The sequence below is a fragment of the Talpa europaea genome (assembly GCF_964194135.1).
Source record: "Talpa europaea genome assembly, chromosome: 6".
In the NCBI taxonomy this organism is placed as follows: domain Eukaryota; kingdom Metazoa; phylum Chordata; class Mammalia; order Eulipotyphla; family Talpidae; genus Talpa; species Talpa europaea.
In genome coordinates, this window is record NC_140072.1 from 77,288,618 (window position 1) to 77,305,243 (window position 16,626).

General features: G+C 37.9%; 1 protein-coding gene across 4 annotated transcripts in view; it reads left to right on the forward strand.

The window, feature by feature from the left end:
• Positions 1 to 16,626, forward strand: part of LRCH1 (leucine rich repeats and calponin homology domain containing 1) — a gene marked incomplete at both ends in the record, with an annotated part of 189,815 nt that overhangs the window by 165,840 nt on the left and 7,349 nt on the right. For 2 of the 4 annotated variants that reach the window (XM_084235576.1, XM_084235578.1), the window contains 3 exons: positions 2,708 to 2,845; positions 7,119 to 7,196; positions 15,770 to 15,976. In XM_084235576.1, coding sequence (XP_084091702.1) covers positions 2,708 to 2,845; positions 7,119 to 7,196; positions 15,770 to 15,976 — 423 coding nt within the window. Of the gene's footprint in view, positions 1 to 2,707; positions 2,846 to 7,118; positions 7,197 to 15,769; positions 15,977 to 16,626 lie in introns of those variants that run through there. The other 2 variants (XM_084235577.1, XM_084235579.1) reach the window with 1 other exon arrangement.

Below are 16,626 nucleotides of genomic sequence, written 5' to 3' on the forward strand. Positions count from 1 at the left end.
GATTATTGACTGCTGACTCCTGTGCACCATGCAGTATTCTAGATGATGGCTAGAGGAGAGAATAAAAAGGTCTCTGTTTTTCTGAAGTCTGCAGTCAGTTAGGAAGAAACAGTAAATGAGATGGAAGCAAATAAATATGCAATTTTAGATATCAGCAAGTTCTACATATGAGCAAGCGACCTTGTAATTTAGAGTTAAATTAAGATTTGTCAGCTTCTTTGTTGTTACAGTTCATTTGTGGTTTAGCAGGTTGTCAGGAAGAAAGGATGAAAAACACAAGAGCCTCTTCCCAGCACTTGCTGGTTGATTCAGCAATTACACCAGGAGTCACACTTCAGTCATTTACCTAGAGTATTTATTTGGAAAGTGAACTTTCAGAGATTTGTGAAAGTAACATCAGAAGCTGAGCTGTGCTTCTCAAAGTGTGAAATAATTTCATCTTAATGCCTGGGTCCTTCTGATTACTTAAGTTTCAATTTAGTGATAAAGTGAATAATGTCAAGTGTATTACATTAGTGAAAACATCAGAAAAAGGGCAGCTCAGCAAGACAGAAAATTTATAGACAATAACACTGAACTCCAGCTAAACACGCCATAAAACTGTGACCCACCCTTACCCATGCCAGCAAAGACAGAGTAGACTAGACTCCCACCCCTGCTGGCATGGGGTCAGAGAAGGCCAAGCCAGAAGCCAGGAATCCCACCCCCTCTGCCCCTCGCCTAGCTGGGAATGAGTTCATCTCCTTCCTTGGCATCTCCTTCCTTGGCATCAGTGGAGACTAGATGGGGAATCTGTATTTCCACCCCCCAGACAACTGAGACCAGGTGCAAATCCACTCAGCAGTAACAAGGTGGTAACCCCCTTTCCCTACTGTAGCGTATCCAAAAAAAGCCAGTTAAAATAGAAGCTTTAAAAAGATCCAGAGTCTCATGACACAAAAATGTCCAGTTTTCAGCCAAAAATCACTTGTCCTACCAAGAACCAGAAAATCTCAAACTGAATGCAAAAGGCAATCAAGAGATGATACCACAGTTATGGCAGAGATTTTAAAGCAAGCATGATAAAAGTGACTCAAAAACTAATTATAGACTTGGTTAAACACAAAGGAAAAAAATAAAAGAAACACCCCAGCAAAAAAAAAAAAAAAAAAAATCTTAGTAAGGAAATAGAAGACCTGATGGAATCGAATGGAAATTTAGAACAGAAAACTAAATTATTTAAAATAAAAAGCCTGGAGGGATCCCTGGTAGTGCAAAGGGTTAAGACACAGCAATCTGAAGCTATACACAACCACTGCAACATGAGTTTGATCCCAGCCAGGGAGCTACCCACATGGTGCAGCAGATCTCTCCACTCGCCTGCTGCTCCCTTCAGCAGTGTATTTGTCAGTCTGCCTGTTCTGCTCCCCACTCTGACCCTGGTGAATCCTCCCAAGCCCCCTCCCCCCCTGCCATATTTGGCCTGCAGCCAAGCTCCTGTATGCATAAATAAATAAATCTTAAAAAAAAAAAGCCCAGTGGATGAGGTTAACAGCAGAAAGGAGATGGCAAAGTAGAGTATGAATTGACTAGAAGAAAGAACAATAGAAATCACCTAATTTGAACAACAAAATATAAGGGATTGAAAATAATCCTCAAGGACCTGTCAGAATGTAACAAAATAGTAACATTTATGCCAAGGGAGTTCTGAAAGGAGAAAGATGGGGCTGAAGAATACTTGGATGTAGGAGAGAAGAGGGTGTGGCTATAAAATGGCAACATGAGCTATCCTTGTAATGCTGAAAATGTTCTGTCAATAGTGTCCCAGTTATGATATTGTAGCTACTTTTGCAGGTTGCTACCTGGGGAGGAGGGTAAAGGGTACATGGGATTTCTTTGAACTATTATAATTGCATGTGAAGTAATAGTTATCTAAAAACAAGTTAAATTTTGAGAAGAGGAAGAAAAATTTCTCAGCTAGAATGTAATCTAAGAGAAAAGCCTCCCTTTATCTTCTGCTCCTTGCAGCCTGGCTGAACTAGCTAGATTTTTTTTTTTTGTTTTGTTTTTGTAAAGATTGATTTATTTATTTGTTTGTTTGTTTATTTATTTATTTATTTATTTATTTATTTATTTATTTATTTATTTATTTATTTATACCAGCACTTGATACAGTCAGAAGCGTGGGAGAGTGAGAGAATTCACCAGAGCCAGAGCGGGGAGCAGAGCAGGCAGAAGGACCAAAGTACACTGCTCAGGGGAGCACATGGGCGGCAGGAGAGGTCTGTGCGCCATGCGGGACCCTCCTCCAGTGGCAGGGGAGCATCCGGGGACCGAACCGGCGCTGCAGAGGCTGCGGGCAGCTTCGCAACCCAGCGCTCAACTGCTGCGCCACCAGGGAGGCCCTGGATTTGGTTTTTATTTAACTCATTCTGGTTTTATATCTTCATGGTCAAGACCAAGACAGCATTGAACTAAAGAGTTATTCCATTATGTCTTTTAATTCAATTAATTAAAAATGTTAAACACAACTCAACAATTTTTTCTACAGAAGTTTTCCTTTATATCTTTGGAGGAGATGTATCAGTAAATAATGTCAGTGTTTTCCAGGTGCTCTTATCCTTTTCCCCCATAGCAAAATGGGATATCAGAATTCATAAACAGCTGTAATGATACTTTACTCTCAGTTGCCTGACAGCCATTGTCTTGCTTCTCATTGTCCCCACAGAGCATCGAGATGAGGCTCAAGGTGAGCCTGCATGAGGACCTGGGGGCTGCGCTCATGGACGGCGTGGTCCTCTGCCACCTGGTCAACCACATCCGCCCGCGCTCTGTGGCGAGCATCCATGTCCCTTCACCAGCAGTGGTACGTCACACCACATAAAGGGAAACGAGGTTTTACATAAAACAAACTGTTCTTTATAACATGGGAGCAGCGTTGCTGGTTTTAGCTGCCAGTAAGATCACCAGGACTCTGCTCAAACCCTTTTGGGCCATGTTCAACTAGAAAAGCAGAAAAGGAACAGTCTGAGGGAAGTAACATTTTCATTGTAAAAAGATTTAAAATTAATATGTAAATGACAGAAAAGCATTTATTTCAAATATAAGGGAAATCATGTTAGAGAAATAATGGCTGGTTGGAATGCTAGCTTTAAAACTCTAAGGACATAAAGATTCATTTCTCACACAGGGTTATTTAAAAAGTGAGATGTCTTTTCAGAAACTTTTTTTCAGGTTGGTAACTTTTCTTCTAAATGGAATCTTTTCCATTTATTAGTCAGCAGGGATAGCTCTGGAAATATGTGGGTTCTGTGTAAAATCATGACTATTCTATCAAGCGAGAGGTTGATCAGCCAGTTATTAATTCAGCAATTCTTCAGTCACTCTCTGTGTTCAGGGTTCATCGGAAATACTGAGGACACAAAGGGATGGTGCTTCTCAACATTCTTACCTTCCTTGTAGAATAAATAAGGCTGGCCCATGGGATCCTTTCCTGTATACCCCAGGATGTTACCATCCAGAAGAGAGACTGCAGAATCAGTTCCGTGATCATTTAAATGAGGGTGGGGGAATCAGAGATAAGCTTGACTTTGGAGCCTACATAGGATTGACATAAATAGAAAAGAAAGAAGTCTATCTGTCTATACTATTTGTTATTCATTAGGAGAGACAGAAGAGTTTAGGGACTAAAGAATGTAGGGTTTGGATTCAGATTCCAGATCTGCTTATAAGCTGTATGACTTTGGGCAAATTATTTTATCTATCTGTGACTTCTTCCCCCTCATGGGAGTGTTCTGGTGAGAATGGGATGTGCCATATATGCCATACACACAAGTGTAAGTCATTGTTATCATTAATATTTATGGAGCAGATTCTCAAAATTCAGAGCCTGATTTCAAGATACAATATTCATAAAATACTGTATAGTAGGTGTGTTGAGTGTAAACCTCACATGAAATCCCTCTGCTTCCTGCCCCCATACCTCTCCCCAGTAAAGCGTCATGGTGGTGATATTTGTTCTAGTTTCTTTTCTCTTAGTAGCAGGAAAAATTAGCTGATGAATCTATTTGAAGAGCCAGTTTCCTTTTTTAAATTATTTTTGATAAACTTGATAAGCCATATAACAAATTCTCATGTAATTATTTTTCCAAAATTATAAGAGAGAAACTGTGGCTTCTTAGACTCCAGTTTGTATGTATTGATGTAATTTTCATTTCTGAGATGTAAGAAGACACTATGAATTATGTGTACATATATACATATCTTGTTAATTCATTAGAAAAAATAATATGTTCTTTTAGAAACCTTTTGGTTAATAATTTTTTTTCTTTAAAGAATTGAAAAAAATAATGGGAAATAACTCCAGTTTGGAGAAAAGAGGAAACAGAAATGCAGGCAGAAAAATCAATCATTCTTTGTCTCACTATCCAGGAAAATCATTGCTAGTATTTTCCCTTCCATTCTACTAGCATTTTTCTACATTTAAATTGTGCTAAAATTATGAATTTATCATATGCACTTTTCAGTAGTTTTAAAATTTATCAAACCCTGAGGATTTCCCCACATCATTAAAATTCATCTTAATAACAGTAACATTTTAAATAATGTAATTAATTATGTTATAGCTTTCCTTTTTAGGAATGCTGGTTCTTTGTAAATATTTACTAATCAAAAATTCTTCAGTGAGTGTCTTGAAGCCCCTTGGTCAGGGTGTAGATGGAGAATCTGCTCCCATCTCTAGTCTGTGCTATTACCCTAGACTCTAGCATTGCACAGGCTGCTCTCTCTGGCCAGAAAGCTGCTCCCCACCCTGCCTCCAAATCTCCTCACCTTAGAAGACACCAGCTCATTTCTCCTGCACATTAGTATCTGCAGGAGGCAAGTCATTCTCAGTCTTGGACTTGCTTGTCTTTTCCTTATAGCCACCTTGCCACAACTGAGACCCATTTTATACTGGGCTACAGTTTCCTTCCACTTATTCATATTTCCAACTGAACTAGCTAAGTGGCTATGAAAATTGTATTTTCCCATTCTACGGGCATATCTTTAGCACCTTGTAGTATGTCTGATACAAAGAAAGTACTTAATAAATATGATCTTATCTGCACCATCCGCAGTACATGACAGGGTCTTTCCTACCAGTGTTATTGCCAACATTAAGCATTCCAACTTTTCATTCATGAAACTAATTATTTTCCATTTACTTTTATGTCAAACAGAAGGAAAAACAGTGTTAAACAGAATCACTGTCATGGTCAATATGCTAGGAGCCTTAGGAAGAGGATGTCCTCAGTCTTTGACAATTTGCTAAGCTAAGCATTGGTATCCAAGTTGATATAATTGGTGTATTTTTTTTTTCCTTTGAGTAAATGTGAGGTTGAAATTCTAACCATTGTGTTGGTACAAGTGCTTTTCTAGCTGAAATTAAGCAACAATCTGAATGGGTCCTCCCTCACTTCCAAAAACAGGAAATCTTTATGTTGCTGAAACACATTTTGGGCTGGCCTGCAGATTTTGAATGGTGTTGGGTGTCTTTGGAGTGTCAGAACAAGACCCTCCCCTAAATCATAAGTAGATGACAGAAGATAATGGGCTCAGAGGATCAGAAAGACAAATACTATAGTCATAGTGTAATGAAATGACTCTCATCCTAGCTGCCTGACCAGGAATTATTCTCCCAGTATCCCCTTGTCACATTCCCTTAAGCAAGCAGACATCCATAAATGTCTATTCCTTCTCTTTGCATGAAGTCAGGGGTGGGTAAATTCACCCAAACAACTTTTTGGCCCATCTGTGCAGGGCTCATGTTCAAGGGCACCATTTCCTCTGGAGCCAAGATGGAGCAAGTTCGCTTAGCCTCCAAACTAATTTGTTCCACGTGGTATCAAGATCACTTTCTTTCCTTTTTATGGGTGGGAGGCTGGGAAGAGGAATAGGGGGAGTCTTTTTTCCCCTAATAGAGCATGTACAAATTTGGGTTTGGTGTGATTGGTTTGGGGCCCTGTGAGATGGAATTTGTCACTCCACTCTCACTTGGTATTAACGGGAAGGTCAGTCTTTGTGGAATGTCACTCCTACTCCTCAACTTCTAGCATGAGTGGTGCTTCTTGCTTACTTTTCAAAGAAAATGATAGTGGACTCTTAAAATCTAGCATGAACACTGAAATGTGTGAATAAGATGTATCTGGCATGTGTCCCACATCTTAGAGGTCATCTGGGTCAGGTTCAAGTCAGTTGTGAGAGGCCCTTTGTTATACCCTGTGCATCCTACCATTGTCAGTGTATTACTTCTTTCTAATTACGATGATAGCTTTGGTGGGAAGACATTTAATTGGCCTAGTGAATTTAATCCTTCATATAGAAACATATTTGCTGATGTGGGAAAGGATGATGTTTATGGTGTATTTTCAGGTGAGGTAAAATACTACTGTTTACACAATAGTATGTTCCCATAAAAATTGTGAGTGCACAGATAGGTGTGTGTATGTGTGTATACCCACAGAGAAACATACATACTCAACACACATATATGTGTGCATACATGTATGCAAAAATTTTATGTATATACACGTATTTGTGTATAAGCTTGTATAGACATACACACATGTGTACACACCATTTTTGCATAAATAGAATCCAAAATGTTAACAGATCTTATATCTATTTGGGTATTTCTGGTTAGTTTTTCTTTTGTTTACTTATTTTTTTTTCCTCCAATAAGCATGTATTGCTTGTATAATTTACAATTTAACCAGTTTAGCACCCTAACTACTCAATGTTAGAGGACTGGATAAAGATGTGGTATATCCACACAATGCAGTATTACTCAACTCTAAGAAAAGATATAATGTTCCCAGTTATTGCAAAATAAAGAGAAATATTGAATGGTTTCATATATAAGTAAAATAAGGAACCATAGCAGATTTATTGACAAAACAAAATAATTATAAACTTACAAACATTCATAAACAAAGTGAGGTTTCTAAGGCTGGGCAGGAGAGGGAGGATGGGTTGAAGAGGTTTAAGGGTTGGTGGTGGGAAAAAAAAAAATTCTGTGTTATTAGAGGGGAAAATTTAGCATTATATTCAAATGATTTCTCTTTTAATAATTCATTATTTATGCATATTTCCATTTATAGCCCAAACTTAGCATGGCAAAATGCAGAAGAAATGTGGAAAACTTTTTGGAAGCATGCCGAAAATTAGGAGTACCAGAGGTAACTTCAACCTTAGTCCAAATAACCATGTTTTAGTAAAACAATTTTTTAACATATTTGTTTGAACCCACTGAATGCATGTACAGTTTCATACATCCTTCTTAATCTCAATTTTTCTTGAGGAACAGCATTTATAAATTTTTAGTTTAAATTGCTCTATTGCAGTGAGGTTAAAATGATTTTAATAGTATATATCAAATTCTCAGGAAAAAGGGGAATATAATTTCTTTAAGATTTTGAAATAAATGCAAATTTCCAACCTCAAAAAAAAATTTAGTCAACTTTATTTTCTATTACAAGAGCAAAAGTTACTGAGGCTTCAGTGAGCCTCTGTCAGGTCCTTTAGGGTAGAATTTTGGAGCTGATGGAATTTTTCCCCAAAGCTCTTAAGCAAAGCTAACCTGTAGTTGTCTATTTGTTGATTTGCATTCCGTGAAGCTTCATTTTGTGGATCAAAAATATCAGCATTTGGAATATTACAATTTTTGTCATTATCAACATTAGTTGATCATCAACATTATTGATCATCAACATTAGTAACAATGTTTTATGGTGTTTTATCATTTGTTAGTTATTTGTATTTGTATTTTCCCCTTTAGTCCATTGTAAATAAACTTGACAATTCCCCTTTAAAGCCAGCCCAAAAGTAGTTTGCTACTTTTTTTTATCTCCCCAGCTAAACCCCAAAGTCAGCCTCAGTCCGATGGCTAATTTTGGGGCTTTTAATGAGGACTTGTAGTCAGCAATGCAAATTATTTCTTCAGGAGACAAAAAGCCAATCCATTGAGAATTTGGGGGTAAAGTGAGACATTTATCATGATGTGCTGAACAGAAATTATATTTATTGTTTCCTTCTATCATTTCTAATGTTACAGGGATAAGGTAACTACTTTGTCAGGATAAGGTGATTCTGAGTATGTGAAGGAATTAATTACATTTTCAATGTAATTAATTGTGGAAATTGAAAAAGGCTTTTTCTCCCTCCCCTGCCTTTTCCCCTCCTCCCCCTCTCCCTCCCTGCTTCCCTTCCAATTCTTTCGATTCCTTAGCTTAAGGAGTTTGAAGATAAGAGGTGACTGTGGGCTTCTTATCTTATTTGAGGAAAATAATTATTAAAGCATCTGTAAGTCAGATCTATAGCAATAAAAAAGGTTTGCAAATTCATTTTTTAAGAGTGTAGTCTTTATATAATGGACTAAATGTCTTTGTGACCAATTCAGATGTCTTTCAACATTAATCTGTGTGTCTGTATTGCACGTGTACATTTCAATATTGTTTATACATTCTTAACTACAACTGTTTGTGAAAATTCTTTTTTTAATATCTAAAAGGGGAGATTTATTTAAAAAGGCAAGACGACGACGCATGCACAGATACAGCAGACAGGAAGAACTGCTGTGAAAATTTTATACACATACTTTTTTTCATGATTTGATTCTGTCACAGGCTAATAATATTTCCTATGTGTAAATCAAGTTATCATAACAAGTTTCACATGGTAAATTATTTGTGTCTGTACTAGAAAGCACTGATGAGTTATGACCTAATCCCCTGTGATATTTTTAAACTCATCAAAGTTTTCTTGGCTTATGGTGAATCAAAATGAAATGGCAATGCTCTTTAATTTGCTTTTAAAGGGAGGAAAGGAAATTAAATTACCATTAAAATGCAGAGAAAAATTTAACAGTTTCTGAATTATGTTCCAGCACTAATGCCTGAAAAGACTGAATTACAAAGACCAGATGATCTTTTTTTGCCAATGTCCTACTTACCCATGCTTAATAAGACGATCACATTAGCTATAGATATTTTTGAAATTAAGTTTTAGATTTGAAGGGAATTTTAGGTTGCACTAGATATATGTGTCTATATGCATGTGTGTGTATGTGTGTCTGCACATGTATGTCCACTCTGATGGATAATCCAGTATCGTTTCACTGGTCCCTAGAATTATACTAAGTTGCTTGCTACTTGAAAAATTATGTTGTTTGGATAGCAGCGGTTGAACTTCTTAAACAAGGTATGTGAAGGGAAGGAAGGAATAGTCTAGTAGAAAACCAGAAATTACCAAGTGGAAGGAAGTTGACAAATCCTTCTCTATAGTCAGAGGAGCATGCTTTCATCTCGTGGAATGTGCCAGGTATAATTTATAGGCAGTAAAGCAATGTTTTCAACTAGAAATATGATACTGAATTGGGAGTCAAATGACTTCCTGCCCCTTAGATAGTTATATTGCTTTCACTACTTAAGAGGGTTGCTATTTTGAACATACATGTGGCACATTACAACTGATGATTTACACTAAAAAGATAATCATAAGTCTAGTTGCATAAATTCCCTTATAATTGAACATTTTAAAAGACTGGAACCTAGAAAAATGAGAGGACCTATATAATATCACTTTATCCTGTTTTCATCAAATTACTAGCAGAATAAAAAATATTCATTGATTTCTGGTAACAACATGGTTAATTACTCCTAACTTTAAAACTTTTCCTACTTTTTTCTTTCATAACTTGCCTATACTCATACATACCCAAAAGTCACAGAGGTCTTAAGTTCTATATTTTATAAACTGAATATCTAATTGAATTGTGATCATCATCTGTAGAGACTGAAAAGGCCAAAATTTATTGCCCTCTGCAAAAAGTTAATCTGAAACTACAGACTGAAGTCAGAGTTGGTAGTTTGTATACTTTCATCAGGTTTACATAGATGGAGTAAAATAGCTGAACAGATTTAGTTAAATCACTACATATAAAGTAATGTAATGAGATGTAAACAATTTAAAAATTATTCCAATGTTGTACTTTCTTGTATTTTCTTTAGAAGTCCCCAGGAATACAATCCTTGTGTCTGCCTCAGGGTTGGTCAAGGTTCATGAAGCATTTCGATGTGTGCTCTAGGTGGTTCTGTGTGGTGTAGTAGAGTTGGCTGCTTAGAATTGCCTGCATTCAGAACTGTGGATTGTGTCAGAAGCCCATTTTATTTGCAGAAGGTTACAGTAAATAGTAGACAGGTAGGCAACTCTTGACTTCTGGTCGTTACTTGTGATTTTTGCTTCCACACCCTTCAATCTTAGTCCAGGGACATAAACAGAGTTTGCACAACCGCTGACAGAAAGGAAATGACATCACAGCAAGTTGGTGATAGGGTTCTGGAGAAATTCCTGTAGAGTGACAGGAGGCATGTTTGCCATCAAGTGAAGGATTCTGAGATGAGGCAGCGGCTTGCTGGCAAGTTTCTTTTTCTGTTAGGGTGTAGTATTTCTTCATATATTTATTTCAATAAAAGTCATTTCCTTCCTGCTGCTCATTTCAAGTGCCTTGGATTCTTGTTTTTGTTTTTCTCTTTGGGGCTAGTTGCCCAGCTAACGGGATACAAGTTGCATGCAGATAGCCAGGAAGAAGAGAGAGAGTGAGTGAAGATTATCTCTGAGCAAAGTGAGGGGATACATGAAGTTTGGGTGCATTGACCCCACTTGTGCTGCTAACTAGTGATGCATCCTTAGGCAAACATCGTAAAACTAGGTAAACTAGTTACCAGTTACCAGGGACTTCATATATGTTATCATCTCTAATGCTTACTTCCGAGATAGGTAACTATGTTACCATTTTACTGTGAGGAAACTGAGACCCAGAGAGGTTAAACCATTTGCTAAGCTTACACTCATAGTGATCAGCAGCAGAGCTGGGCATTTGAACTCAGGATTGTCAGAATCAAGAGCTCACCCCCTTTCTAGCACACACATAGCCTCTCTGTGGCTGAGTTCCTGCCCCTGCAAACTGTTGGACTTCAGCAGTGGATTTAAACTATATTCTCCAGAGCCCTTATTCTCTCTAACGAAGAGGGCAGGAGGCGAAGGAAAGTCACATGGGGAAAGCTCCAGCCAGCTCCCCCCCCAGCTTCAGCCAGAACAGCTTCTCCTTTACTCCATGGCATATATTAGATTTTCAGTTAAAATTTCTTTTTGGGGAGAAAAAGGTGTCTTATTGATAAACATGCTTTGAAAATCACTGGGTGCCCTCAGGTTTCTTTTGAGCTCTAATATTCTACAAAATCTCAACTACATTCTGCAGTTCCACAGTTGCTTCCCCCCCTCAATCATCTGCTTAGCTGCAGGAGAATTATCACAGGGTTACACGTCATGGCATCCTCAAAATCCTGGGGATTAGGTGATGTTATGAGGGCTATCTTATAGCCTCTGCAGTGCTGATGCCAGTAATCAGATGACTGCAGCTGTCTTCGATCTCTAAGACTGATAACTTGCTCTTTAAAATCACAGCCTTTGAGTGGGTTTCCACATTTTCACAATACATTCTTTGTTCCACCCAAGCATTCAACTCTGATTAAGCCTTGGGATGATGATGCTATTTATGGACACACTGAGGCTTCCTTAGACTTTTCTGAGTCAGTTTGATCATCCCTGACTTCTGTCCTTGCTGTAAAGGATTCCTTCTAAGATTTCGGGTAATTCCAAACTGATCTAAATTTAGGGTTATTTTAGCACTCTTATTAGTATTGTCTCAGCTTGAGAGGAATCTCTGATTTATGAAACATCAAAAGTATTGGGGAAAAAACATTATTTTGGTTTTCTATTTAATTTTAAGTAAGTAGTCTTTGCCTCAGACCTTTGTAAGGAAGAAGGTCATTAATTCAGGAGATTGGTCTTCTTTAAAAAAGGAGGAAACTTAGATTAGAAATGTACTTTGTTTTTTATCTACTCAGCCCTCATATTCATTGCTGCTCTAGAAAGAAATTAGGGAAGAGGAGTAAGGGCAGGACTCTGTGGATAGTGGTAGACACCATGGCAGCCCCAGCTCCTCCCTGCCTGTCTGGGTAATGTAGAACCCAGGGCCTATGAACACTGCAGCAGGTGCTTCTGTGCCTGCAGGACAGGTCACTCGTCATCCATCAGCATCTACACCCGCCAAGTGGAGTTTGAAAACTATATTCAAATGCTAACTAACAATGATTTTATCAATATATTGGAATTCTGGCCAAATCTTTTCAGCATCTTTCATATTTTGTTGCCTTTTATAATGAGATATTATATTTGAAAGTAATGGTGATAACTTTCCTACTTTGTATCTGTTGTGAGAGTTTAGGAAATTATATTTATGTATCTGACTTAAATCATTTTTATTGAAATATTTCAATACACTGAAACTACTATTTTTGTTTGTTTTAATCGTAAGACTTGGAGAAGTGAGTTCCTTCTCTTTGGGCCTTCAGTCTCTTTTTCTTCCCCAAATCAGTGATTTTGGTATCAATTTAAATCATAACTAATAATTAGTTTTTAGGGAGCAAAATTTTTATTACAAGAATTATATTTTTTTCATATATACTGATGAATAATGAGGATAAAAACCAGAGATAGAGACTGATAAATTTAATATTTTATTAACATCAAATTTAAAGTCAATATTATTAAAAAGAACTAGCTCTGGCTTGTGAAAGCAGCCATGTTTTAATAGGTAGTTTGTGTTTACCATTCCTGGAGAAATCCTCTCCCATGTGAGTCCCTGTGGCAAGGTCATGTCCAGTCACATCTGGTCAGTGTTTGGAAAGCCTTCCAGAAGTGCATGGTTGAAAATAAACATTTTAGAAGCAACATCTTCAAAAAATTTTAAATTAGAATTGTAGATAAGTTAGCTTACTGATAGAAACATTACCCTCTGAGTTCATGAAATTGGCAATCAGTTCTTGTATGCTTAGAGAAAACCTGAAAACCCTCTCCTACCTCACTCCACTCCCAGTCAAGTTAATTCTGTCTACTAGGGCTTTAAATTCTCAGAGAGACCATCAACAATCCTGAGCAAGGATATTTTTGATTTATAAGATACTTTGTAAGATATTCACTTTGAAAATTGAAATTATCTTTAAATATATTGAATATATTCCAAACTCTTAAGATTCAAACTGTATTACAATCAGAGTGTCTATAAATTAGACCATTGCCAGATCTATGTGCATTTCTGTTTGTGTCTGTAGCTTTGGAGGAATCTTTCTAGTAATCGCAGTCTGTCTTTTGTGTTGACTCTAAGAGGATCCATTAACCTCTGGTGATTGTGATTTTTGTTCACTGTGGTGGGCGTTAGCACCTGCTCTTCTGGGACTCCTGAGTGTAGTCACTGTTATTCAGAAGCCTTGTAGTAATTCCTGATGCTCTGTAATATGTGCTAAGATTTTGACTCTTTAAATTTCCTTCCCTTTTAGTATTTTATTTTAATTTTAAGGGAGAAAATATAACCTCTAAGTCCCTTTCATTAAGAATGGAATTTGGAAAGCTCAAGGGTCAGAAAAATCCCAGGTTCCCTTAGCAGTTTTAGCCTGGTTTCCATCAAGGTACCCCGCAGAGCATGGCCAATCTGACAGCTGGGCTGTGTGGGGGTGGGGGCCCAGAGACCTATTCCTGAGGCCATGGTGGCCCACACTCCATATATAAAGGTGATTCAGATTTTTGCCGCCAGACAATCTTCAACCCGTGCCTTTCCTTCAGAGATTGTAATTTAATTTAAACAAACCACCATAGACTGTGATCTCAGACCCTACCCAATTTAATCTGAATCAAGCCCAGATACCATGACATCATGGAATTATTTCCAGAATGGGAAGAATGGTCTCTGTTGGCTCCCTACATGGGAAATGTACTACTATTTAACATACCAAGAGCCGCTAAGGCCATCTGACTTGAGTTCTTTGATAGACTTTCTGTGGAGCAGAGTGAACGTTTTCCCTAGGGTTCTGAAAAATGCATTGAAATGTTTGCTGGAGATAGAATGACTTGCTTTGAACATGGAAATACCACTTTTGTGGAAATCACATTTCAGTTTGTGAATGCCTTCTGTCTTGTCTGCTTTGCTTAGATTTCACTGGTTAAGCATAGCATTGCAAATAGAAAATTCTTATTGCAATAGAAAACTTCAATTTTAAATGTTTCCCTGTTAATCCTTGACCAGCATCTTCCTCCAGTGAAATCCAATCTCTGTGTAGCTTTTTTTTTTTTTTCCTTAAGCTTTATTTATTTATTTATATAAGCACTGGGTACAGTCAGAAGCGCGGGAGGGTGAGAGAATTCACCAGAGCCAGAGCAGGGAGCAGAGCAGGCAGAAGGACCGAAGTACCCTGTTGAGGGGAGCAGTGGGCAGCAGGAGAGGTCTGCGCGCCATGTGGGACCCTCCTCTAGTGGCCGGGGAGCAGCCGGGGATCGAACCGTTGCTGCAGAAGCTGCGGGCAGCTTCGCAACCCATCGCTCAACCGCTGCGCCACCAGGGAGGCCCTCTGTGTAGCTGTTTTAATTCTTGGGACAATAACAACAGTAGATTGATTTTTCCAAATCCACTGAGAAAGGATATACTGTCTGAGTAGATATTATAAAATAATGCATTAAAATATTCTTTAAAGTACTTTAAAGAATATCTTTACCTTCATATATTAAAATAAAATTAGAAAGTTTTTAATCTTGTTCAGCCCACTTGATATTGTGGTATTACTACTTACCTGAGGGTATCAAGCTAACTTCAGCGGATACAAACAAAACAGAATCTTTGTGTTGGAATCATCTTTCAGTCACCCTGTGACTCACATCTGCTTGTCAATGAGGCTAAAACAAAGTAATATTGTAGCAAACTATGTTATAAAATATATATTATATATATATAATATAAATGCTATTATATATTATATATAATATAAATAATATAAATGCTTTGCCCAATTTGGAAATAAAACTGCATTTATGAAGTGTATCACAGCTACTTTCAGTCCTTGTTCAATTTGGAAACAAAATCACAACTTTTCTTTCATACTGACATATCACTTATAATCACTATTAATTTTATGCCTGGTCATTTCTGGTTCAGGAATTTTATGATCAGAAAACTGCTTCCTGATAGCAGTAGGCATCTAGGTGTCAGCTCATACAACTGAGCATCTTATCGTTGTGTTTAGTTGATAAAATAGGAGTTCCACTTCCTTATACGGTAACAGTCAAATAGACAAAAATTGAGATGCACACCCCCCCACACCTGTTTAGTAGTGCAACAATCTATAGAATAACCCTACATTGGAATGTACTTTTATTCTAACTACATATCTAAGAAACCTCCTCTAGACTAAGTATAGTTGCAAAAATAGGGAATTCAGTGTACTTTTCTTATACATGTAGGGGCATGATTAGAACTAGCATATCCCAGAGTTTTTCAGCAATCCTAAAACAAAAATAAATTTGGTATATGTGTTACCTTTCAGGGAGAAATACTTTATATTCAGTCTTCTTTGAAGACCAATGCATTTAAGAGAATGGTAAAGAGATGGGGTGAGGATTAAATTGGGCAATTTATATTTTTTCATAGTACAATTTCAATAAGACTCATTGGGTATGCCACTTTTCTTTCATAATGGATTTTAAACGTCTCTGATGATGGAATGGGTTTTACCTGCTTGAAATAAGGGATTTCTCTTGCCATTTGCTAGTAACCAAAAATGTGTGCTTCTTTCCAGCTGTTCTTCTTTGTATTTTTAATTGTATGCACTGTCTCTTTCTGTTCTAACGGCTGCCCTCGGAATAGGCTGACCTCTGCTCTCCGTATGACATCCTGCACTTGGATTTTCGTCACATTCGAAAGACTGTTGACACTCTGCTGGCACTCGGGGAGAAACCCCCACAATCAACCTCTGCCCTTCGCTCCAGGGACCTTATAAGCTTCTGTCTTGTCCATATTCTCTTTATAGTGCTGATATATATCACTTACCGCTGGAATGCTCTGTCCGCCTAATTGCATGTGCATCTAAACACTCTGCTCCATCACCCCGACCATCACAGGCTCTTCCTTCATTTGAGCCTTTGCCTTGCAAACTTCCATCCTTGTCATCTCTTCAGTAACCTCTCAAGCTTTGAAGCGTAACATTTACAAATCCAGAAGCACAAACTTTATAGGATACAGTTCCCATTAAATATTTTCTGTCACAGAAAAACGAGGGGAGGAGGTATCCATCCCTCATGCTTCCTCATCCATATAGTGCCAGCAGCAGTGCTATGCAGTTCCTCTTCTGTATCTCCCAGTGAGCTTTTAAGCTGCCCTGGGTAGAGTGGGAGAAGGTTCCAGAACAGGAGCAGAGGGGATTTAGCATATGAAAATCTTTCCCTTGGGTCAATACTAAGTCAAATACTAATCCAAGAGTGGGCAATGAAGCTGTACAGGGACCATCTTGCAGAAGAGACAGAAAACTAACATTTTGGTCTATAACAGCCCTTAATAATACCACAGTTGACCAAATTGAAAAATACCATCTGGGGAATGCTTTGCTGACCATTCGATCAGATTCCTCCCTGTACCCTGCAATGGGGCACCAGTGAGGCTGTCACCTGCTTCTACCCTAAAGGAGCCCCTCTGCCCTGCTGCATGTGGCAAAGCTGTGCAGAAGG